The sequence below is a fragment of the Augochlora pura genome, chromosome 6 (assembly GCF_028453695.1).
Source record: "Augochlora pura isolate Apur16 chromosome 6, APUR_v2.2.1, whole genome shotgun sequence".
Lineage (NCBI taxonomy): Eukaryota > Metazoa > Arthropoda > Insecta > Hymenoptera > Halictidae > Augochlora > Augochlora pura.
This window is the reverse complement of record NC_135777.1, coordinates 9,844,614-9,870,611: the sequence shown is the minus strand read 5'-3', so window position 1 is coordinate 9,870,611 and position 25,998 is coordinate 9,844,614. Positions and strand designations below refer to the sequence as shown.

At 38.9% G+C, this 25,998-nt stretch overlaps 1 protein-coding gene across 1 annotated transcript in view; it reads right to left on the bottom strand.

Annotated features, from left to right (window-relative positions):
* Window positions 1-1,224: 1,224 nt before the first annotated feature.
* LOC144471298 (opioid-binding protein/cell adhesion molecule) overlaps window positions 1,225-25,998 on the bottom strand; it is a 403,527-nt gene continuing 378,753 nt past the window's right edge. Inside the window, exon 7 of the mRNA XM_078183200.1 lies at window positions 1,225-1,348. Within this exon, the coding sequence (XP_078039326.1) occupies window positions 1,248-1,348 (101 nt within the window). The 3' untranslated portion in view covers window positions 1,225-1,247. The remainder of the gene's footprint in view (window positions 1,349-25,998) is intronic.

Here is a 25,998-nt window from a genome sequence, read left to right as displayed (position 1 = left end):
AGTGGGAAATTACCGATTTTGAAGCTTCAGTGATAATAACTCTATATTTTCAGCAAATTGTTAAAAATTAAGATGAACGATTTCGAAACTTCGCTAATGATAAGTCTATATTTTCAGCAACATTACAACAAAAAATAGGAAATCGGACATTTTAATTGATAAATATACAGTTAAATATTAAGATGAACAATTTCGAAGCTTCAGTGAGTCTGTATACCTTCAGCAACTCTAAGACAAATAAGTATGAGATCGATCATTTTAATTGGTAGATTTAGCGTTAAAAATTGAAATTACCGTGAACGATTTCAAGCGTCCGTAACAGGAAAAAATCAAGTGAACCTGCTCGTACGATTACCGGGCGTGTAGGAACCGGCAATTTAAGTACTTCTTCTCTCAACAGAACTTCCTTTCGAATCGTCCTCGATGGGAAAGAGTCTCGACGGAATTAATTACGTCGGCCATCGCGCAGCCGTCGCGACGGAAACTTTCCGGCTCCGGAGTACGTTATCCCGCGGCTCGGCTCGCGTCTCCTGCCGAAAAATCCGCGATTCCCGTTCCCAGAGATCGACTGATATGTTAGCCGTTCCTTCTCGGAACTTCGTTTCATCCTCGGCGGCTGTGGCAACGCGTGGCTCTACCAAATCCCGACGGTCTCGCAGGGGAGCCGTCGCCGACGGAGCAAACCACGACAGAGAATAGACCCGGCTCGACCCGTTTTCCCGTTCGACGTATCACGTGCTCACTATGGCGTAAACGTATACACAAAAACTGCGAAAGTACAGTGTCTCGGGAGCGGCAGACTCACAGCTCGTTGAGGACCATGCACGTGATCCTTTTTCTGGTAGAAGGGTAACTTCGTTGTCCTTCTTGGCGAAGGTTTCGCGCTATCGTCCGTTTTCGACGCCCTACGGGAAAGAGGAAACGCGAATGAACAAGAAAGAAGAGTCTCCGTCGTCGGCGCGTTCGAGGACGTCGGCCCCGGTCGCGTTCCTTTCCGACAGGTGAGAGCTTCGTTCTCGTTAACTTTCGCCCGGTGGATAGCGTCTCCATTTTTTCGCCGGTGAACCCTCCACTTCGAGGACTAGGTCCGGCGAGATCGTTGCGAGGTCCTGGCACGCGAGGCTCGCGAGCCTCCCCCCACCCCGCAACTTTGTTCCTTCAGCCTGGCCACCGATGCTTCGCGAGGAAAGAACGAGTTAGCACCATTCGAACTGAAGGCCCGCGAAGATTGAGTCCCGGCATCACGGTCACCTCAGGAGCGACGAGCCGAACGCTGCGACCATGGTCAGGACTATGGCAGACCGCAGCTTGCTGCTGCTGCCGTGCTGCATGGCTGCTGGATTCTCGCCTGGAACAACCAATGACGCGTTAAAGACTCTCTTCTTATCGCGCCGAACTAGTTGGGCAAATTTTCTCATGATTTCAAAACATTTCACTATGATCTCTTTTACAAGTGCATTAATTAACACCTCTCGTATTTCGTAGTACTGATATTATGTTTTTGTTCTTGCAAAAATTGTGTTTATCCATTTTTAAGCTAATCGAATTAACGAAATTAAATAATTTCCCGGATGGGTCAAGACAATTGCAATCTCTTCTGTTTTTATTCACTGTTATTCCTAAACCTTGATGATTAACAAAAGGAAGTTATAAATCTCATACACAGATTTGTCTTCAATCCATTCTTTTCCATTAATTTACAGTTATTTATACGATTATACGTTACGGTTTAAAATAGCGTACGAATTCAAAGCATTTTAGAACGTCAACGTATTATCTTTAATCTGGTATGATGATTTAAGAAAAAATGAAGTTACTGCTTGGTCTCCATCGTTTGCAATCGATGCAGATAATTTTTATATAATATAAACATAAAAATCCACGACCTAGTTATAAATCTCGCACCGTTCCGTCTTTCATCCGTTCAGTTTCGTCATGAATGCACGCAACAAAGTATTTAATGGATTTGAACGCAGCTTTGTAACATGTGAACAACTTTGAACAGCAGGCAATGAAAGGAACGAAAATAGCCACAAACACACGGAGCACCGATATTTCCGCAGGGAACGAACTAAAAATAGTTTCACTCCTTTCTACGCAACGGTAGGGAAGAACAGCAAACTCGACAGATCGGCATACTGTTAACGAATGTAATCATTCTAGCTCGAGCCATGATTCGCTTTCCCGAGAGTACACCTCTCTTCGTCCGGCTTCGTTGCCGGTAAATTCTAATTAAATATCGTCGGAGCTGCGCTTCCGGTGCTATCATATTCCTATCGAATTATGGCTGGCGGAGTCGTTTTACGGGAGAGAAGCTTCGATGAAGTTGCTGCACGCCAACCGAGACATTGTACGTACACATAATCGAGAGCTAAATTTGCCGGAGAAAAATTCGATTTGTCATGAAAAGGGGGCCGATGTTTTACCGTTATTCGGCCATCGTGGAATCTCTGGACCCTCTTTCTATCCTTTCCTCGCTCCGCGTTCGAGCGGTTCGCGCGACGAACCGTTCAAAGGTTCGCTTCAAAGATTCAATTAAACGCGGACTGCCCTGGAAAAATTTACAACTCTGTTTACGCTCGACGCCGGTAAGCCGATTCATACAATTAGCCCTGGATCCACGGTCCCGTTAATTGGATCCCTCGAATTCCCGTGAAATAACCCGGCGGGGACGTCTTCGTTCCGGCGACGGGGACCAGCGAACACCTATTTTCTCAACTGTCATAGAAGAATCGATTCGAAGTTGTCGTTCCACGGTCGGCCGCCGGAACAGAAGTTCCTCGTGGAATCAGAATCGCTCGTTAAAATAGAAGATCTTGCGACGAAGTCGAGCGATCCGATTGAATTACTCGCCGACGTAACACAGCCCCCGAATTCAATAAGACGGGAATCGATAAAATATCCACCGCTTTATTGTTTCGGGACGAGGGCCCTGCCATTTGACAAATTCGTTCGCGTTCCGTTCCGATCGTCGCATAAAAATAATTTAAGCGTCTGGACGTGCATTTATTCGTTATCGAAGTTCTTTTCACCATTAGAGGACCACGAGGTACCGAAAAGTAAATAGTAGTATGTATGACTGAACAATCTTTTCTTTTAACCGTTTGACTGCTAAGCAATTCTTTCAAGAACGCACGAAAACTGCGAGACATATTTTGACTTGATGTTGTCAAATAAAACGCTCTCATTTAGACAAATATCAATCAATTTTAATCATTCTTTTCGTATTATAAAGAAACAATATTAATTGTGATCGTGAATAAGTAAAATAAACGTTACATTGTTTTTTTTTTCTTTGAAAATTAAAATTTATAAAAAGATAACTTAAGGTTTATTGATCTTCTCTTATGATGATCAATAAACGTGCGGTTTTAGAGGACAAATGAACGCAGCGCTTTTGCGCCGCGTAGCAGTCAAACGGTTAAACGTTCCGGTAATTGTTCTATTTTGACATTATGTAGAACAAATGCAGATAAAATTGTGATCAAACATGACAATCACAAATTTTTAAATGTTTCCCTTTTTTAAAATTTTAAATGTTTCGCTTTTGAACCTTGGTGTAAGTAGAACAAGTCAGCCATGACACCGACATAGTCTACATTCGCGCCATTTGTACGCGCATTATTGCCGGACCGCGTTTATGGGAAGATTAGATAATTGTAATTCAATATAGTGGACAAATCGAGAGAATTTGAAAATATCATTGTATTATCTTCAACTTATAAACTTATTGAAAGAAAGGACTGAAATTTGGTTTACATTTCTTGCAATCGATGGCATTTTTATTTCTCATACAGATCTGCAATGTAATAATGATTACATTAAGTTTAACAGAATGCGAAACTTCCTTTCTCGTGTAATTTTCGTACGTTAGTTTACAAAAATTTGAATTAAAGAAAAAACATTTTCTTCGATTATAAGAAGAAAATCAATCATGTTTTCTGAGAATTTTCTATATCCGGTAAACGCATAAAGATCCGCGGTCGAGTCATAACAAAATCAATAAACTTATAATGAATAAATAATAGAGTAAATGATAATTAATAATGAAAGAGTAAAGCGAAAAGAATGAGCTCCAAATAGTTAAGTAAATCGAACGCATCGAAAAGCGAAAGTCAAGTGGCATTTATTTCTCACGAAATGAGCTTAGTTAATCCGGCGACTTCGGTACGAAATATTACAAGTCGACTGCGAAGATGAAGATGGCGACACGTGGAGTGCACTTCTAATTCTGCCGCTGTCATTACTCGCCTCTGTTACCGTAGTCTCGAAATCCAACGACCGCTAATTTCCGCGTTCTGATTTTTAATGGAACCTAACGACGTTTCCGCGTCGTAACGAGATTCCCGGGTTAATTTACCCCCCGATGTTTGACGTTAATTTCAATCGTGTCGCCTTACATATAATTATCCCGACGAAATCGAATTAAGGGGGACTCCGGCCGGCGGAGGAAGATTACGGATTAGGGAAAAACTAAGAACCGTACATTAATCCGGCCTCGGTCCGGGTTTTATGATGTTTTTCTATCTCTTTCTCGGCGTCGTTCATCATACTCGCGTGCCTCCGCTGTTCCCGTTGCCCCCCCCCTTTCTCGCCTCTTTTTGCCTCTGTAATTTCCTTAATTGCTGATCCGTACTCGATTCTCACGACCGGAGAACCCTCCTCCTCCCCCTCCGCACCCTCCAGCCGCCGCCGCGAGCGCTCGATTTTCTAGCGAATTCTTCCTCGATTCGTTTTTCGTCCATGAGAAAGCACGAAATTGATATCAAGGAACACACTCGACTAATTGATATCAGCGCGAGTGCACTTCCGTATTTACCGTAATAATGCGACTATGGTATTTTACGTTGCAATTTCTAGCAGACGAATTCTACAGCTGTAATTTTCATCTTTCATATTTAGATCGGAAACATTAACTCGCAAATATGTGACAAGTATTTTTAGTAGTTTTTTTTTCAAGTATTTTTGTTCTCTTATGCACTTTATTTATCTTTATCTTCGTCATTCTTTCAGATACAATGACATTTTCTTAAAAAGTGTATCACAATATTTTTCATTTGCAATTGCCGTTCCCATCAAATTATTAATTCTTAGTAAATAATTGAGGGAATGTACTTTCAAGAAATCACTTCTGCAAGCCTTGATCCTTAAAATAAGTTTTAGTTTATCGATGTACGATATGGCTCTATTAAATCGTAATACTTCAAATATTTTATACATATCGTTTTGAAAATTTCTTTTGTGAAATGTTTACATCTTATCCCAAAAAACAAGTCAAAGAAATCGTAATTTAAAAGCTACGGTATTGGGATTTTTCAGTCTAGAATACTACACAGACTGAACACAAAATAATAAGAATATCAGAAGGATCTATCAACAAGATCATATTGCTTCGAAACAACTGAAATTAATTTAACGAACCATACATTGTAAAATCAGCACCTGTTCCTCGAGACGAGTCCACATGATTCTAGCTTAGCGTAAAAATCTATTGAGTAATTTAATTTAAAAGTAATTTCGTTTCCCAACAAAAATTTCGTTTTGCATGGATATTAAGAAAGCACACAATAAATAAAAATCAAAAGGAAAACAAAAATGAGAAATAAAGAAAAATAATCTTTGGTTTTCTCGTGAACGAAATTAGTTTTTAAACAGACCAATAATAATATATTTGAAGAGCAAGAGCAATAAACGAATTCGTGAGACGACCTAACATTTCTTTGAAAGCATTTTCATTCGGCGGAGGACGTCTCCGACGTTTTCTAAAGCGAGTAATGAGGTTGGCGTAATTAATATCGTTAAGTGGGTATTAGTGTCACTAATTCGCAACAGAATGAGGAAGGAAGCAATTCCGTGGCGAAAGCGAAACGAGCGGAACCCGGAAAAGTAAGACGACATTTTCCACAAATTCTTATTGCCAAAAAAAATCGTGGGGATTTGCCGATGAAAATTCGCTCGTTCCCGTGGTCGAGAAAATAAGTTGCACAAGGAGTGCCAGAAGAACCGCACAATCGTGTCGCGTGTCTACCGGGTAAACATTATATTTCGGAACTAAAGTTACTCAAAATGGGGAAGTGGGGGATTCTTGAAGTTATTTGAAGTAACTTTTTCCTTAACGCAAATGCAATCCGTGGTTTTGTTTACAAGTTATTAACGAAAACCACTGACCAATCAGAGATGAGATTAAATGACGCGAGGCTACCGAGCCAATGAGCGGACCTGATTTTCCACCGCCAATTTGCTTTGCGTTAGCCAAGCTTGCCTCTCATTGGTCACTGTTTTGCGCTAATAACTCGTAAACGAAACCACGGATTACATTTGAGTTAAGAGAAAAGTTACATCAAATGACACGAGGAACCTCTGATACCGCGATTTGGATAACGTTTAGAACACTCGGTATAATGTTCATGCGATAACACACTACGCTGTTATGCGGGATCGTCACGCATGCGCCAGCTGCCCCCGCTCCCTGCCCAACTTATTTTCTCGACCATAGTGATGTTGACGGCCTTATTAGCATGGTCAGCCGAAGCGAATTTAATTCTCGGTAATTTGTAATATTGACTGTGAGAATTATTTTCCGGGCGTGACTAGGTGCTCCGCCAACTCGACGAGCCCTCGAGTGCCACTCGCCGGTGCTGCAGCTCGTGCTCCTTCAGTTTCATGATAAATATACAAGGTAATCTTTGCCTTACCGCCACGGCGATGCTTTAATTACAATTCTCGCGCGCGCGTTTCAGCGGCGTTCCGCAAACAGATTTAACGAAGCAGGACGATCATTTTTCTTCGGAAGATCTTCGCGTCTTCTTAACGATTATTTACCGCCGATTCTTCGCGGATTATTTATACCCCCCGTGTTGCCGCGCTGTTTATACAGGGTGAGTGGTTTGAAATGGGATCGCGTGAATGATTTAGGGGAATCTTGAGACGTCCTCGTTTCTATAGTTGTCAAGTTTTCCCGTTTGACTTGTTTAAAGTTAAATTTCGTGTATGATAATTTCATTTCATCTGTATACGTTACTTGTATTCGGTTATTTTAGAAATATTGTTGAACTCTTTTGACTAAACAAATTTGTTTCTACATTCGTAATTATTCACATCATCTTTAATTACGCTCTATTTCAGTTACATGATAATATAGTAACGCGGTTTCGTGTTCACATTTTTTCGTTTTGCTTTTATTCGTTAATTTATTACCTTTTTTTCGTTATTTTAATTCAATGACATCGTCTTAATCTTAATTCATTTACATTGTAATTCGTAATTAATGTAATTCAATTACATTGTGATTTGTAATCATTGCAATTACTCAGTATTCTGTAATCGTTTTTTAACTGCAATTAGGAACCACATTACAATTTAATTAAATGAACATCTGAATTACGAATTACAAAGTTGAATTTGATGATTGATTGAATTAAAATATACTTGAATCATTTCGTAATTCATTATCTTATCAAGTGTTAGCATGTATTCACTACCTTATCAAGTGTTAACACGTTAATGCCAGAAATCGTCATCGTCAAACCCAATTGAAGGAGTTGATAAGTGCTAGAACATGTTTTCATAAAATACATTCTACCACAACAAACAAATGAGAAGCTGTCGAATAATTTATTCCTTTTACTTCATCGCGCGACTGACGTATTAGAAACACTTTAACGATAATCGTCAGGTGGTACACCGTGAGTTACGATGCAATTTATACGGGTACCATTTGAAACCTATTACAAGCAGTAAAATTTTATTGCATTTAATCTTTTGCAACTGCCCTCTCTCTTTCTCTCTCTCTCTCTCTCTCTCTCTCTCTCTCTCTCTCTCTCTCTCTCTCGGGAGACATCGTAAATTTAGTCAGCGACGCGACCAGCGCTTTTAATGGGACATTAAAAGATTGTCGCTAATATTTACGAGATTTAATATTTTATTTGTTGCTAGCGGAGCGGAGTTAGATCGCGCAATACGCCGCGCGAAATGCGAAAACGACGTTAATCACGGTCATCGGTTAGGATAGGGAATGTTAGGGAAAACGCGCGAATATGTACGAACACGGGATTTCGACTCGCGTTTTCCGTACAAGGGTTTGCGTTCGTCTGCGTCTGTTTGCAGAAGAGAATGGTTGGACCCGCGTGGAAAACTCCTTGCGCACGAGAGTTTCTTTCAGATTGAACGCGCTCGTACGAATGTTGGCGGACGAGTGTTTGCTGATTAAATAGCAGCGTGTATGAGAATGTTTGTCTTTCGATGCTTGTCATTAAATGCGCGCGTATGAATGAACCGTCGGGAAACCCCGACAAAAATTTCGGTAGCGAGATTCTCTGTTCCGTTTCCCAATCTTATATTAATAGGAGGATATGTCAAGACTGCTGATAATTCAGTGGCTTGAAATCATGGCGGTGACATTTCCGAAAATTGTGAATCGTGTTTTAAAATGTAGTTCACACAACGTCGGAAATGTTGAAAAGACGGGCGAAATAAATTATCAAATGATTTCAAAATAACTTAGCCCTTAATTGTCTTGGGAATAACTTGTAACAAAACAAGTGTTGGCAAATAATAATCCTCCATGTTTCTTTTCTTCAATAATTTAGTTAAGTTAATCTATCAACATTCTTAATTTTGTTCTAATCCTGTCTGTTTTTTAAATAATAACTAATTATTTATGTCATAATTGCGTAAATCCGCAATGAAATTATGGCACCATCAAAATGAAATATTTTTCTATTTCATAATTTGTATCAATGCGATATCATATCAAGTTCTATCTAATTGCAATAATTATTTCCAATGTTATACGATTTCATACAATTTTATTTCAAGCATTTCTTGACAAACGTTCAAGTTGTTCGTGCGTGAAAATTCTCCGTGCGCAACGGATTGATCAATAACCCTTCAACTTACGTCAATCGTTGGCAGGATGCTGCGGAAGATCAACTATTAGAGTGTCCCTGATAACATATATTGCCCAATAAACATCATTTTTATCTTCAATGCGGGTATATAAATCACATGATTAATGATGTAACGAGTCTGCTACCTTTTCGAACGAAATACGAGGGTCACTCAACGCAAGTAACCTTATTTTTTCCGAGAGAGATAAATCGTCGCAGTTTAGTGGGATATACAGGATGTTAAAAAAGAAACGATTCGAGATTTTAAGAATTTGTAGTGTTAGTTCATAGTATTATCATATAATTGCAGTATTAGTAGGTTCGTGTTGAATTTACATTTATGACAGAATCCTTGTTAATGCTAATAATAATATTATCACTTAATCGAATATTATAAAATATAATTATAAAAGTCGATTTTCTGCCGAAAGGATTCACTTTTGGACCGACGACGATTGGACATTCTTTACATCTTTCTTTTCTATCACCTTTTATAGTCACTAAGCTGCAACGATTTATGTCTTGTAAAAAAGTAAGTATAGTAAATTAAAAATCTTGAACCACTTCTCAATATCTTGTATAGAATGGGTATTAACTTTAGAGTGGTGACGTGTGTCAAATTAACACTAATACTAATGGCACATCGAATTGACTTAGCATCATTGTAAAAATAGTAACTTGGTAGCAAATTAATTGTATTTCTAATAATGATGCCTTGTCGTCAAATCAACCATGTGTTATCTGCTAATAGTACCAGATGGAATCAGTTTGACATCAAGTCACCATTATTGTCACGGAATTAATTTGACATCGAGTCACCATTATTAGCATGAAACCAATTTGACATCAAGTCATTACTATTGAGATAGAATCAGTTTGACATCAAGTCACCATTATTGACACGAGTCAATTTGTCATCAAGTCACCATTATTGATATGGAATCAATTTAGCAAGTCACCATTATTATCATGGAGCCAATTTAACAAGTCACCATTACCGATCGGTAGTAAATTCGTGGTGAAAATAGTAAATTTAAACTCTCAAGCCGCTTCGAACAGTCTATAGACTAGGGATGCTAGAAAGACTATTATTGGGGCGGCAGGTTGCAGTTTGACCCCGATAAAAATCAGTTCCCGATGCTCGAAAGCTCGTCGCCGTCGCCGCGGGCGATCCTTGGCTCGGCGAGAGAGCGGCGAGCACGTCGGAGGGCGAAGAGGAAGAGAGGAGTTTGTTGCTCGCGACACACTCGACCCCCGTCACGGCTTGGAACGGAACGGTTCGCCAGGAACGGCTTGCACGACCACTAAAAAACCCGTATGCGAAATGAGCTGCCAAGCACCCACGGGAGATTCCTTCTGTCTATTATACATGACCGCGTGCGCGGCGCGCCGGTTCCGTTAACTACGTCTCGCGAGGAGAGCTTTGCAAACTCCTCACGCTCGGCGCCGTCCGGAGCGGCCTTGGGAGAGCCATGGGAGGTTGGGGCGACACGGGTTCACCGTCTCCAGTCTCCCGGATCCCGGCACGAGCAGAAACCATGACTCGAACAGAGCGGACCGGCTCGAATAGATAGAGAGGGGGCGTTCTAGTCCTCGAGAGCTTGCGGCTAGGGTTATTAATGGGCCAGGCGTGACATCCCGCGAAATAACCTCTTTCCACGAAGCTACCAAGACCGAGCCGCGCCAGGTAGCTACGGACTCTATAGTTAGTCGGTTGTCTCCTCATAGGCGTTAACTGGGCCAAGAACTGCTCACTTTCGAGAAACGAGGGCCCTCCCCTTCTCCCCTATTCCCTCCACCTTCAGCAAACCCTTACGCCTTTCTGTTCACCTTTTTTCTCTTATTTTTCCGGTTGATCCGCTTACATTCGACCCCGTTCCCATCGGCTTTCATTACGTTTTTACCTCCGCCGTTGCGCCGACAACTTGTGAACCACCCTCTTCTCTCGTTTAAAGTCCCATCCACCCACCTCCTCGGGTTTGATAATTATCTTTAACCGGAGCGGCCGCGCTCGCCTGGCCGTCGCCTCTGGCTCCGAGGCGGGACAAGGATTGCGGTATGATCTCGGTTTCTTCAGGATTTCCAGGCACATTCGTTTTACATGTTCAGCTTCTGCGGAATAGGGGATTTAATCGCCACCGCTGCCGAGTTTGTCCGAACGAATCCGACTAGCTGGATTTCTACGGGGTCTTCCTTTATGCAACTTAACGCACAATTATTTTCGTCTATGTATTATTCCGGGACTGCGAGTTCAGGTTCTGGTTTATTAGCATCGACCTTTGTTGATTTCACTGTGATAGAAGACGTTGTTTGTGCATTATGGTTCTTTGGATTTGATAATTTAACGGCGGACATTTCCGGCTAAAATTAGCAGAGTATACTGGGATCTATTATAATTTTATTTAGCCGTTTTATATCATTTAACCCTTTGGCTACGGCAGACTTTGACACGCATCGGCCGTACGGTACGATACCAATTCACTCACGACGTCCACTGGGTATGGCGAAGTTTTTCGTTAGACACGCATTTCTGAAGAATTATATTAAAATATTCAAAACACCGAATTCTATCACATTAGATCAATATTACTTGAAGTGAATATTAATTTTAAGTTTTTTTTTTTTATAATATTTAATAATGAAATTTAATAATGAACGGGCGAAACAGACGAAATTTGATCTGGATGCCTATTGGCGCCTACAGTACCGGGAAGCCAACATGTGTCGGGCGCCAATAGGCGCCAACAGTAGTCAAAGGGTTAATGAACCGTGCGAAAAATATCAATTAATTGCCAGAAACTATGTGGTCATACGTTTTCTATAAACCTAAATGAGATATATATATGAAAAATCAAAATCATTTGTCACAAAATATCTGATGATATAAAAAGCTATCGTACGCAAGGCGATTCTCTTTCATTTTTCTTTCGAACTTCGAAATAATTCCGCTCCGTTTGAATGTTGGAATTACATTATCGAACATTTCTACAACACTTGATCAGATTTCGGTTCAGTTGAACTGGATCGAGCTTACCAGATTAAGATTGTCGTGGTTCTGAAGTTCGATTCGTTCAACTACCACGATTTTATAAAACTATTCACGATTTTCCAGCTTGCCGCTGTGGATCTTCGAAAACTTCGCGAACTCAAACGTGAACTTCGAAATGGAAACATCACAATTAATAATTCACATTACGAGCCTTTCAACCCTTTGCACTCGGCACGATTCTGGAAGCTGGCTACCAGCTACTCGACGCTATTTTGCGGCGGAAACGTCCATTTACAAACCCTCATATGATTTGGTATAATTTTTGGAACCAAGCAACGTATTATAATGGTATTGGACTTATGTGAATCGGGTGACATCGAGGAATGTATTTTCGCAAAAAAATCAATATTTTATTGTTTATAATTTTGTACAGTGTGATCAATTTTGAAACACTCCCCAATATGCATTGCAGGCATATTGGTGCACGTTTGGCAATAATAATTTGTTTGACGCCTGCCACCAGGTGTGTTCCTGTTGGAACAAACTATACACTCCCGTTTTCTTTGTCCCACATCGGGAATATGTAGTTCATTGTCTAATCTGGTGTCTTCAAGAGATGTGGATGGACGCCTTCTCGATACATGAAAATCACCCTCCAACTGGTCAATGAGTGTCTTGACGAACTTGTGGTGCGTCAATGGCGTTTCATTATTTGTTTGTTGTGAGATCCGATATATTATATATGAGTTAATTACACCCATTTCCAACCCCCCAAAAAAATAACTTCCTCCACCATTTCCGTGATTTACGGAGGAAACAATACATCGAAGCGTAATGATCCGCGCACGTTCTCGTCTCGCTCTTGTCGCGCACAAAACACGCTGACATTTCTTCTATATATCTTAGCAATTTTACTATATTTTGATTTGACTTCTTGTGCCATTTCAAAAGGAAACATCAGAGAAACATGCATGTCTCAAAAAGTTGCGCTGAAATAACTCAATTTCGCGTAATCACTAATAAACTTTAATGTCCCCTGAGAGGGGACATCCGAGTGATATGCTAGAATTACGATGTCCCCTCAGAGGGGACAGCCGAGCGCGAAGAGTTAAACCAGTCTGAAGATAGGCAATGCCGTTTGTGAAACAAATGGGTACATAATATGGAAAGTAATCTTTCAACTATTAATCAATGTGTTTTATTTTCAAATGTCGTTAAAAGTATCGAGTCACATGATGTTATCAGTGTTATATAACTATTCGTTAATGTTATGCAAGTCGTAATTACAAATTAATAAAGAGGAATCAAAAAAGAAGTATAACTAATCGTTGAGTATTTATATAATAAGTTGTTTAAATAGTATATTGCTTGCCGAAGTATGACGTTTCTTTTATGTAACTATTCTAATTATACGACAAATATTTCGGAATGGACGATTAATAAAGAACTTTATTACCTATCATAAAATAAAATAAAATGGGATAGAATAAAATACAATAAATGAAACTTTTATGCACGGCTGGATTTTGCGCGAATGAAATTTTTCATAATTAAATTACCATTTTTCAAAATATATATTTTTTTGGTATAGTTATATATAGCATTAGTTGTATATATAGTTTTTTTTTTAGTGTATTGTACATATACGCTTTCACTTTAATCGTTTGTATCAATAACTAATAATACAATTGGATAAAGCATAGCTAAGAGATTAAATTCGAGTAAAATATAATAATTCATACAACGCATTTAGAATTATACTATTATTAAACTATTAATACTATTCATAACTCTATATTTAGTTTTCCATTGTCTCTGCTTCACTCTTCGTTACTCTACCGCCTGTCTCCCCTGCTTATATTCTGAATGAATAATTAATATTTTAAGCAATATTCGAAGAATTTCGTCTCACTTGAACGATCAAACATCAATACCCGATTGGTCTCGATGTCCCCAACTGCGAGGGCAATTCAAGCATGAAACGTGACCTTGCGACCCTTATTACGAGACCGACTTACATTATCGAGCAACCCCTAAAGCATTCTACGTTCGAATTAGTTCGGGAAACAGCGCGATCATCGACAACTTCTACGCCGCTCGCGATAATTTCGCGGAAAGTTTCTAGCAATTGAGACAATTGAAACAGATAAGAATAGCCTGCGAGGGGCGAGACCGGGGCCGCGAGAGGGGCGCGGAGAAGCGAAAGGGGTGAAGGGAAGATTTGTGAAAGCCCTCAGGCGGATCGTGTCGAGTAATGTACTTCGCCTCCGGCGAGGATCACATTTAATTAATAACCGCCGCGAATCCCACGGGTAATAAATATTAATTACAAAAAAAAAAGCCGGGACGGATGGAAGATACGACTCTTCGTGCTCTGTCGGGGCGAACTTCAAGTCATCGCGATCTTTTCGAAAAGAGAAAAGTTTGCTCTCGCGGATCGATAAATAGGGCGGAGTTTGTTTGTCACTGGAGCGGAGTACTGTTACGAGGGGCGCAAATCATTTACGTAAATGTCAGCATTAATTAATACAGTCCGAGCGCGATGCTCGGCTGTATCCAATTAAAAATATTACTTACGAATAGACAGCGGATTTCTATGCAAAATAAATATTATCGGCACTTATTGCATGCTCCAGGAACTACATTAATTAACATTTATTTCTTTTCTCAATCGTTGAAACGAATTAAACTTAATAGAACAGCATTTTTATATTCTTTAAATGTAATTATTGTTTCGTATTCGGTCTACTTATTCTCGTTATAAATGCATCAAATTCGCTGTCCAGTTACGATTCATTTTTGTTTATGATATTTTGATAGTAGATCGCCGGTTTGTTGATTTTTGGACAAATAAAACTTCCATTTGCAAAAATTCAACGCTCTCAATTTTTTTTTCCATTTTTTACTATTAATTTAAATTAAACACTGGGTTATTCGGAAAGTAATTTCGCCTTTATTTTTACCAAAAAGGAATCATGACTGTTTGAGGGCTTCAAATTGAGTTACAGCTGTTCAAATATTGACAATTCTTTGGCAAAAAATTACTGGCGCTTTAACTTTGTAGTGTGCCGTGCTCGAGTATCGGCAAAAGTAATAAAAAAGTAACGATTTGTTTTGCAAAATGAATGCTTTATGAAATCCTTTTCCATAGAAACAAAAAGTGGAAAAATGACGCGTCAATAAAATCCTGCGCGAACGATTCATTGTATTTTAGTCTCAGGTAGTACATGCATGTATAGAACAATGAAACACGTACAATCAAATTTTACTACGAAGTAAAATAGAAATAACGATCAGTTAAAGATTAAATAATAATATAGCTTAGATCACCTGTGGACGAAACGACACGAAATTGAAAGAAGAAAGAGAAGCTACTCGAAGACAACTAAATTACTTAAAGACTAACAATCACAAAGTAATTCAATTACATTGTAATTCGTAATTTAGATCACCATTGAATTAAGTTGTACAGTAATTTAACCCCTTGCCGTATTTTGACGAGACTGGCTAGTCATAGAGATTTCTATTAATATCGTGTTAAGTATAAATGTTATTCCGTTCTTTTATGCCGGAATAAAATTCTGTCCCCTTGTCATCAGTATTTAACCATTTAAGTAAACGTAGACAAACGGAATAAATAGTTTTCCTTTTTCATCTAAGAAATTATTATAATAGAAAAAGTACTCATCCATGCAACTATGAAGAAAATAGTATGGCAAGGGGTTAAATTGTATTGTATTTGAATCACATTGAATTTGAATTGCATTATATTTGACTTACATTGCATTTGAATTGCATTACGTTTGACTTTCATTGCATTTGAATTACATAGTACATATTTGACTTACATTGTATTTGAATTGCATGGTATTTGACTTACATTGTATTTGTATTACATCGTATTCGACTTGCATTATGTTTGAATCGTATTCGTCATTAGAATAAGTAACTTAATTAACTCGAAGGTTTGAATTACTTAATTGAGTCACAATATAATTCAATTATATAATTAACACATCTTGCGCGGGCACTTTGCCGCCAGAGTCTTACCGTGTAGCGGGCGATTTTTTGCAGTTCGGACGCAAAATTCCTTCTGCATAAGATAACTGTAGTTTTTAAACATTAGGGTCTTTTGATAAAAGTTTACAGTTTCTGTGTTAAAAACAATTTCTTTATTCCCTTTAAAAAAATAAAAACAACTTGTCAGAAATTAAAAACTAAGAAAATCAATAATAACGACTTTAGTCGCTTCCCGCGCAAGATGTGTTAAATAACAATGTATTTCACCAATACAACGCTGGTACGTGCCTGCGAACGGATAAAAATTCTCAGTTCGGTCAACCAGCAACAAAAACGAACGAAATCGTACGAAATCGGTTGCATTTCTACCGTGCGTGTATTAAAACCGCTCTCGCACGAATAGCACGAGTTCCGCGAAGCGAAGAAGCGCAATGATAATTCAACAATCCGCCAGCCGAAGATCTTGATATTCTACACGGCCGGTTCCCGCAATCTGCATAAACGCTACGAAATCGCCGGACCATGGTGATTTCCGTTGGTCAGATACCGAAACGGGCGATCTTCCTGAGACCGCGGCACGGCGCGGCGCGGCTCTGGCCAACGCGGAGAGTGGCCCGGAATCTGATGGCCCGATTTTCCACCGTCGAAACTGTCCGACGATTACGTTTCACCGTGGTGGCCGGCCGGATCGATCGTAATTCGCATCCTCCTGGCGGCGTTTTCACGGGGAACGGCTACCGCGTGGTCACTGGACGGCGGAACGCACGTACGACGGCGCGAGTCGACGCTAGGCGACGGTAGGCGAGGCGACGCGAGGTACATTTGGCGAAAAGCGCGGAATTTCCGAGCCCGGGACCCTGCTCGGTGGTCGGAGCTGATTTCGAATGCGGCACACAGCCCTCCGACCACTTGTCAAGCAAATTCGCATTACTTCCAGCATTATGGTCGCCCTTGTAGTTACCTGCATACAACACCCCGGGTAATAACTCTCCCGCTGAAGCACGGCCGTGGATGGAGCGGGTGGAGACGTGTTCTTTGCCCCGAACCCTTCGGGCGGTCGTGAGAGAAGTCGCGATTCACCGTCGCCTCGTTCTCTCGGCGCATGAATGCGACTGCGGGAATCGCTGCGGAAAGAACCGGCTTGGTCATCTCCGTCGCCGCTAGTCCGATTTGCGTTTTACGCGGTCCCACGAATCTCTGCCACCGCGCGGAAGTGATCCCGACTACACGGCTGTTCTTAACCCTTGCGCGCCCACTTTTCTTTGTCCTCTTATCTTTCGCGAATGCGTCGACCAGCACTTGTTCGACCTTACGGGACGATATCCACGCGATAATCAACTCTACCAGCAATTCTTTAGATACTGTTCTGAAAATATGCATTTTCGCAGCTCTTTTTAAAAGGGAGAAATAGTGTACCCTACGATTTTAACACTTTACCGACCGATATTCTATAAATCAATATTCTATGTAATCTTATCTCTGTGAGCTCCTATATTATTATATAATTTAATAAGTTTTAGATATTTCAAGCTGAATAAAATCGAAATATAATAAGTATTGTTTAACGATGATGTTACGGGAATGTAAATATGTTTTTATAATGATGTAAATGTGTAGTGGCCGAATTAACCGGTCGGTAAAGTGTTAAATCAAACTTTTGTGTAACGTTTTCGCAAGTAGCAGGTATGGTCGGATGAATTATGGAACAGTCTGTTGAACAGATATTTAAATATTATGTTTAATTTGGTTAATATGAGTAGTTAAATGATCTCTTCTCTCTCCAAGCTTTGCACTGCTCTTGATACTGCTCTTGATGCTGCTTTTGTACTCCCCCCCCCTCTCTCTCTCTCTCTCTCTCTCTCTCTCTCTCTCAAGCTCTTCAGATTCATTATCATTCACCATTTAAAAACAACACTCAACAAGTACCACACAATTTAGAGAATTATAAAAGAACTTAATAAAAGAAGCAAGATTTTCGTACAGATGTATGTGTGAAAGTGAGTTTACTTGAAAATGATTTTATCTGACAAGAGAGACCTCGAATTAGATTTAAGATCAACTTTGCATTTTTACGCAGATTTTTCTGCCTTAATCTATTTCGAGATAGAAATGACTTCATTTGGCGACACTTCAAATTGCATTTAAATAAATCGTACCTCGTACAATAAACTTGTATTTGTAGCATTAAAATTATTCTTTTGAACATTAAGCTTCCACTTGTAACTTTAAACTAATATTTACAACTTTACATTTCCATACAAATTTAATTGTATCAGTCTGTTCTTGCCTGATAAATAATTTTCTCTCGCGAAACCAGAAATTATATTAAAATAAATCGTACTTGCAACATCAAACTGGTACTTGAAACATTAAGCTTGTACTTGTAACTATAAACTAATATTTGAAACTTTAAAATTCCATACCGACTTATCTGTCTTAATCTGTTCTTTCCTAATAAATAATTTTCTCTCGCATAACCAGGAATTATATTAAAATAAATCGTACTAGCATCTTTAAACTGGTGTTTTAAACATTAAGCTTGTACTTGTAACTTTAAGCTAATATTTGCAACTCTATACTTTCATACAGATTTATTCGCATTAATCTGTTTTTGCTCGACGATGATTTCATTTGGCAAGTCCTCAGATTAGATTAAAATAAATCATACCTGGAAAATTAAACACGTACCGTAATTAAACTCGAAGCAATAGACTTGTCCTTGTAACTTTACATTCTCATACACCCAGCTCTTTTTTTACACGATTTTGAAATAACGTTATAGAATAAATACACTTATTTACACGAATTTTTGGTTCTAGCACGAATCGCTAAAAAATTTTGTTTAATTCTAATTTTGACAGCGTCTTACAGAAACTTATCTATATAGCAACAAAATATAATTTATATAAGCAACTAAAAGCCAAAAAAAAAACAGGCGCTAATAACAGACTTTATAACAACAAAAAAACCAACAGAGGCGGTTAATAACGAACGAAATTCTTCATTTGAATCAAACCCGACAGTTGTGCTAGACATATCTGACATATCTACAGATGATAGCATTCTTGGTCCAGTCCGTAATAAACGTGTAAGCTTGTTATCAAGTAGCGATGAATAATTGCAGAATTGATTTTTATTCCTAATTTCAATTTTAATTTTTATATGTTTTGTACTTATGGATTGAATTTCTACTGTACACTAATTTTAATTTTTTTTGTAATAAAAATGAATTGTTTTTGTTTTACAAATGCTTATGTAATATGAATTTCATTATTATTTCTTTGACACGGTTTTTGGGAAAATATTTAGAATTTTTTCATCTTACACGATTTTTTGAAGTTGTGGAACATATCCCCAAATTTACCATATGTCGCATGTATGTATTTTTTTTTACACGATTTTTTTGCACGCTTTTCTAAGGAACATATCTACCGTGTAAAAAAAGAGTTGGGTGTACATACTTGTAACTAGATACACGTGTCTGCAACCCTTAACTCGCGCGAAAATATTGTACTTGTTACTTTGTTTCTACTCGAGAACGATATATTATAAAATACGCGGCGTTCAAAGCATACATTTTTCACAAATATTCATTCCCCTCCGCGGCGGTCGTATAAATTGCGGCCGGAAATTATCAGCGGCTGATGTCTAAGGATACCTCGGCCGCGGCGTCATCAACGTGAACGGGGGGGCGCGCGTCGTAAGTCTACGCTATGGTAAATTTACAGCTCTTTTCGGAGAGAGGTTTTCAGGGAGCGCAGCTGTTTTTGCAGTGTCCCGCGTTGTCCCCCCCCCCCTCCCCCCACTCACACACACTCTCCCCACCCCTCCCCCTCTTTCACTCGCGCTTGCTTAATTTGCGGTCGTTCTAAAATTGTGGTCGGTCCGCGCCAACAAAAACCGCGCGGTCTTCGACGATTCAGGTACGTGCATCATCCGGCCGACCTCTCTTTTCCGGTGGACGTTGTTAAAAAAAAAAGAAAGAAAAAAAACAAGGAAAAAAGAAAAAGCCTCAAGTTTATGGCCGCAAACTACCCACGGTCGGCGGAAATGCGGCGCGCGTAGAGAAACTCGCGCATTTTGCGGAGCGATTCGAGGCTCGAATTTTCTTCCTGGTTGTGTTACGTGGAAAAAACTGCTGTTCCGCAGGTTTAAGATTACGTATCTACTTTTTTGGATGGGGGGGGGGGGGGGGGCAGGGAAGTTTGCGCGCGAAACAGACGAGCATTTCGTTTCTTGCGTAGCTGGTTAAGGAGCCGGCAAATAGCCATGATTTTTATTAATTTGCCGCTTCCTTAGTTATTTTCCCGCGAGGGAAATAAATAGTTTATTCTCTCGATTAGACTTTATTGTTCGCTGCTTTGAAGCTTTCCGATTCACTAATTAATTTCGTGCTTTACGCTGAGCGAACTTTTCATAAAGTCACTTGATAGTTCGACGAAATCTTACAGTTCAACAACGAAAAGAAGCCATGTACACGATTACGTTCATAAATGTAATATTTATTTGTAAAAAAGACGTGAATTTATTTATTTTACCAAAAAGCAACTCCGAGATTGCTTATAAAGCCATGCGTTAATGTTTAAGTAAATAATGTTAGAACTAATACAAATTTTTCCTATAGTTTGTGATTAATATTTTCTAGAAATTCCTCCCTTGTTAATAACATCGAAAATTAGGCGTCGATAGTGCTCGATAAGTATCGATACTCCGCTATTGAAGAATTCTGTTTCTGCTATTTTAAATCGCGGCTATGCATTTTTTCATAAATGAATAAGGTCCAATAATTTATTAAAATTATCATTAGTACTTCTATTATTATAAACAGTTGAGATATGAAATAATAATAATGTTAACGACAATAAACAACCTAGATGTAGGATACTTGTAGCTCAGAACTTTTTTAGATTATATTCATTTATGCGCACGCGTATTATAGTACATGATTAGAGTAATGGAAGCCGGGCAGATATTTCATTTGTCATTTAGGGCTCTAAAAATCTGTTTTCCATTTTGCATATTCGCCATATTTTCCACAATGCGTATGTTCTGCACACGATTTTATGCACATACCACATTCTTTGCATATCGCGTGCATATTTCTCGCGTGTTTCGGACGTATTATAGTTGACTACGGACCAGTGGATAATAATTATCATTAACTAACATCAGGGAACCTCTTTCAATTTTCAATTTTGTTTGCCTTTTAGAATAAATTCGTACGTCATTTTTCAGAGATTAGAATCATGGAAGGTTTCCATTGGCATCGAAAATATTTACTCGTAAAAAAGTTATGAAAATGTTACATACCACTCATTTATTATTATAGATGTTTAAAGATCAGCAGTCTGTGATTATATTAATAGAACGATTATAATACGTAGACGATTAGCTGTCCCAAGTTTTAAGTGGTGTAACGTTGTGAAAATTTCTTGACTATTTTTATTGTTTGTTAATACAGATACCCTAACCACGTCTAACCACGACTGCCTTTTAATATTTTCTAATAATCTTATCGACAGTAAACCACCAATATATTGTTTCACAATATAATTTCACCTTACACAAAAATTTACATTCTACCTGTATGAGCTTCCATAGTTGAAATACTCTTAAACGTTTTTTTATGGTCTCCTTTCTTCGTGCGGTAAGTGAATAAATTTTCTATCAAGAGGTGAAAAATTGGAACAAATTTCTTTTCTTTTCCATATTTTGTCCAAACTGATTTCGAACCAGTTTATTAGAAGAACATCTGAGTTCTTCATTGCAAAGATTAATTACTATAAAGAATGTTACAAGAAGAATTGTATTATGTAGAAATTTGCAAAATATTTTATGTTATAGTGCATTCAAATGTTTGTACATTTTGACAATTCTCTACCTGTAGAAAAAGTATAGATATAGATACATACTTGGAAATGTAAATTAATTTTTTTATCTTGTTGAGAATTTTACATATTTTGTATATATTTGTATATACATATATTTTCTTTATATTTATATACATCTTGTTTAAATTTGTCGTAAAAATTGCTCATTTTAGCGGAAGTTTCTGAATATCTTTTTTCGTTTGTTCTTTTCCTATAGGACTTAATCATTGCAGAAAAAGAATTAGTATAATTACGGAACTGCAGATCTTCATGCGAATTACTTCGTACAATTAAAACTCCAATCAGAGAAAGTTTTCATCATCAACTAGAAGATTCTCTATTGCCAGAGTCACATTTCAGCATAGAAGATTTTTTCAAAAATGTTCCATTTTGTTATTTATTTTAAATTTCGTAAGGATATGAATTCAACCGATATTCGTGTAATTTTTTAATATGAATATAAACTTGGTAATAATGCCGAAAAATCTGCAAGAATATAATCCAGACGTTTGAGGAGAATACTATTAACGATTGAAGAGTGCGGCGTTCGTTTGAAAAATTTCTGTCTGATGATTTTTCCTTACAAAATGAACCGCGTGAATGACTCAAAGCGAATGTGAAAAATGAGGCTCTAAAAGTATTGATTGAAACGAATCTTACGGTATCTACAAGAGAACTCGCTACCAGAATGGAAATTAACCGTACAACAATATTGCGACACCTTTCTGAAATTGGCAAGGTGAAAACAATGGATAAGTGGGTACCACACGAACTAACCGAATGAAATGAGCTGGTTCGATTAAGCGTATGCTCATCATTACTAATTCGATTTCATCGAGAGCCATTTTTCGATCGGATTATTATTTGTGATGAAAAATGAGTTCTTTACGTGCAATAGTAAAATGTATGCTCGTTGGCTTAACAGGAATGAGGTTTGTGCTCATACTTCAAGACCATCGCTTCATCCACGGTTAATTATAATAACAGTTTGATGGAATGTGATTAGAGTAATTCACTACTCATTTCTTTGAACTCGGAGGACAATTACAGCCGAAAAATACGGCAAATACATTGATGAAATGCATGAAAAATTGGAAATTATACGCCCATTACTTATTAATTCGGATAGCCAGATATTTCTCCGCGACTATGGTCGTCCGCGTATGTCGTACAAAACAATTGCGAAATTAAATGAATTAAAATATGAACTTTTGCAACACCCAGCTTATTTAACGAATCATTCGCCAACCGACTTTCAGTTGTTTAAACATGTAGAACAGTTTTTACGGTCTAAACAGTATGAAAACGAAGACTGAAAATTTCCATGTGAGAGTTTATCAATTCTAAAGATCAGAATTTCTTTAAGACAAGCGTCTATGCATCAAAGTCTCATTGGGAAAAGTGTACTGAAGCGAACGGAGCATATTTTGATTAAACGAACAACTTTCGGACAAATATACGCAGTTTTATATGTACACTTAAAAATCCGGTATTTTATATGCACCAACCTAATACAAATAGACCGGATGCGTGTTTGATCTGCCGCAGTTCCTGCCGCCCCAATTTGTACGAAACAGAACGCGAGCATTCGCTGATAAAAACGACCGTGCCTTATCCCGGCTTTCCACGTCCGCCGAAGTTTCCTCGGAATGGTAGAGGCTCGACGGCGACAACCGTTCCCCGCAGCGGTGCCGTTCCAAGAGCGATAAACACGCAATTGCGCCCCGCAAGAACCGGCCTCGCGTATCAGAATGGAATTTTTTGAAAGATTCAAAGGAAGGCTGCGAGCGAAGTTGCGCCGGCTCGGGGCAGGCCGCGGGATCCGCGGAAACTTTTGTATCCGAGAGAAAATCGCGTGTAAGTCGAATCGATGAGGTCGCGCCGATACGTATCGCTAAACGCGGGCTTTCGACCCGCGGATAGGGGTGGGCTTTTCAAGTTTCAGCGAAACGGGTTCCCAACTAGTTTTCGCGCGGGCTTTCCGCGGCGCGGGATCGCCGGAAGTATCGGCTCCCGGGCAAAAGCGTTGTGCATTATTTACAGGGGATTACCAGGTGAGTCGGCCCCGCCGAGGGAGTTCGATCATATCCGCGCGGCGTGGCTTTCGACTTTCGAACAATGGAACACGGAAAGACGAAACAATTTGCACCGGAGCCGAGATGCTCGCAGATCGAGAAGATCATCCCGATGGAAATTTCCCATCGGTTCTCGTTCTCTCGCGGGCATTACGCGTTGACTTCTGACTAATGACTCGACGCGATCTACAGGGTGCTCGGTTTCAGTCCGAACTTTTACGGATGTTTCTAGTTTTGCGCGGTAGTTTATGGTATAATAATGATAGTAATAATATTATACACACAAGAAACTTAACACTTTACCGACCGGTCATTCGGGCGTAAACATTTCTATATTTTCATAATATTAGCAGTGAACAATATTTATTTTATCTATTTATTTTATTCATCGCGAAAGGTAACTAATACTTAAAAAATTATGTACAACAACACCTTAAATAAAAACAGCAAATTATTGGTTGCCATGGCAACCGACTCACAGACTAGTGGTCGGGTTAAAAAGCCGATTTATAGGCTACCGGTCGGTACGGCGTTAACCCCTTGCCGTACTGTAACGAGTTAGACTCGTGATGAAGATTTTTAGCAATAAGCTGTTAGGTATGAATATTTATCTGTTCCTTTAAGTAGGAATCAAATTTTATTCTCTTGTAAGCAATATTTAAACATTTGAGTAGATGTAAGCGCACAATAAATATAAAATTCTTTTTTCTTTTAGGAAATTATTGCGATCGAAAGAATTCTAATTATAATAATTGTAAAGAAAATGGTACGGCAAAGGGTTGGAGCACCATATGTTCAGACGAATTATTGCAAGTCTTTGAACAACTTCGTTAACAGCTATCATAAAATTATAATAGGATTAAAGCTTGAAATCTCCATTTTACGATACCATGCTTTGATGTTGAATATTACGATTTTGATAACAGAAGAAACGAATTTTATCCCAATTTAGAACAAACGAATGAGTTTGGAATCATCCTTAAAAATGTCTTAATTTTATGAAATCTGCGATAAAAGAGAGCTTCTTTTCGTTGACTAAAAGAATCCTTCCAACGAACATAAAATAAACGTATTGTTGCGTGAGCGCAGTCTCGGCATATTAAACCTTTGCCCTCGGCTGTCCCCTCTCAGGGGACATCGTAATTCTAGCATATCACCCGGCTGTCACCTCTCAGGGGACATTAAAGTTCATTAGTGATTACGGGGAATTGAGTTATTTCAGCGCAACTTTTTGAGATATGCATGTTTCTCTGAAGTTTCCTTTTGAAATGGCACAAGTCAAATCAAAATATAGTAAAATTACTAAGATATATAGAAAAAATGTCAGCGTGTTTTGTGCGCGACGAGAGCGAGACGAGAACGTGAGAGGCGTGAGAGGCGTGCTCGCGACGGTCCGAGCACTTGTCAACGCAAATTGAAGAGAGCGATAAGGGGAGTTTGTAGAAGAAATGTTCGCGGTATGCGAACATAGCACGCACTGTACATATAGTGAGATTTATAAGTCAAATGAAAAATTTGACCCCATCAAATATGGGTGGTGTGGATCGTGCGGATCAATACGCTTCGACGTATTGTTTCCTCCGTAAATCACTGAAATGGTGGAGGAAGTTATTTTTTTGGGGGGTTGGAAATGGGTGTAATTAACTCTTATATAATATATCGGATCTCACAACAAACAAATAATGAAACGCCATTGACGCACCACAAGTTCGTCAAGACACTCATTGACCAGTTGGAGGGTGATTTTCATGTATCGAGAAGGCGTCCATCCACATCTCTTGAAGACACCAGATTAGACAATGAACTACATATTCCCGATGTGGGACAAAGAAAACGGGAGTGTATAGTTTGTTCCAACAGGAACACACCTGGTGGCAGGCGTCAAACAAATTATTATTGCCAAACGTGCACTAATATGCCTGCAATGCATATTGGGGAGTGTTTCAAAATTGATCACACTGTACAAAATTATAATCAATAAAATATTGATTTTTTTGCGAAAATACATTCCTCGATGTCACCCGATTCACATAAGTCCAATACCATTATAATACGTTGCTTGGTTCCAAAATTATACTAAATCATATGAGGGTTTGTAAATGGACGTTTCCGCCGCAAAATAGCATCGAGTAGCTGGTAGCCAGCTTCCAGAATCG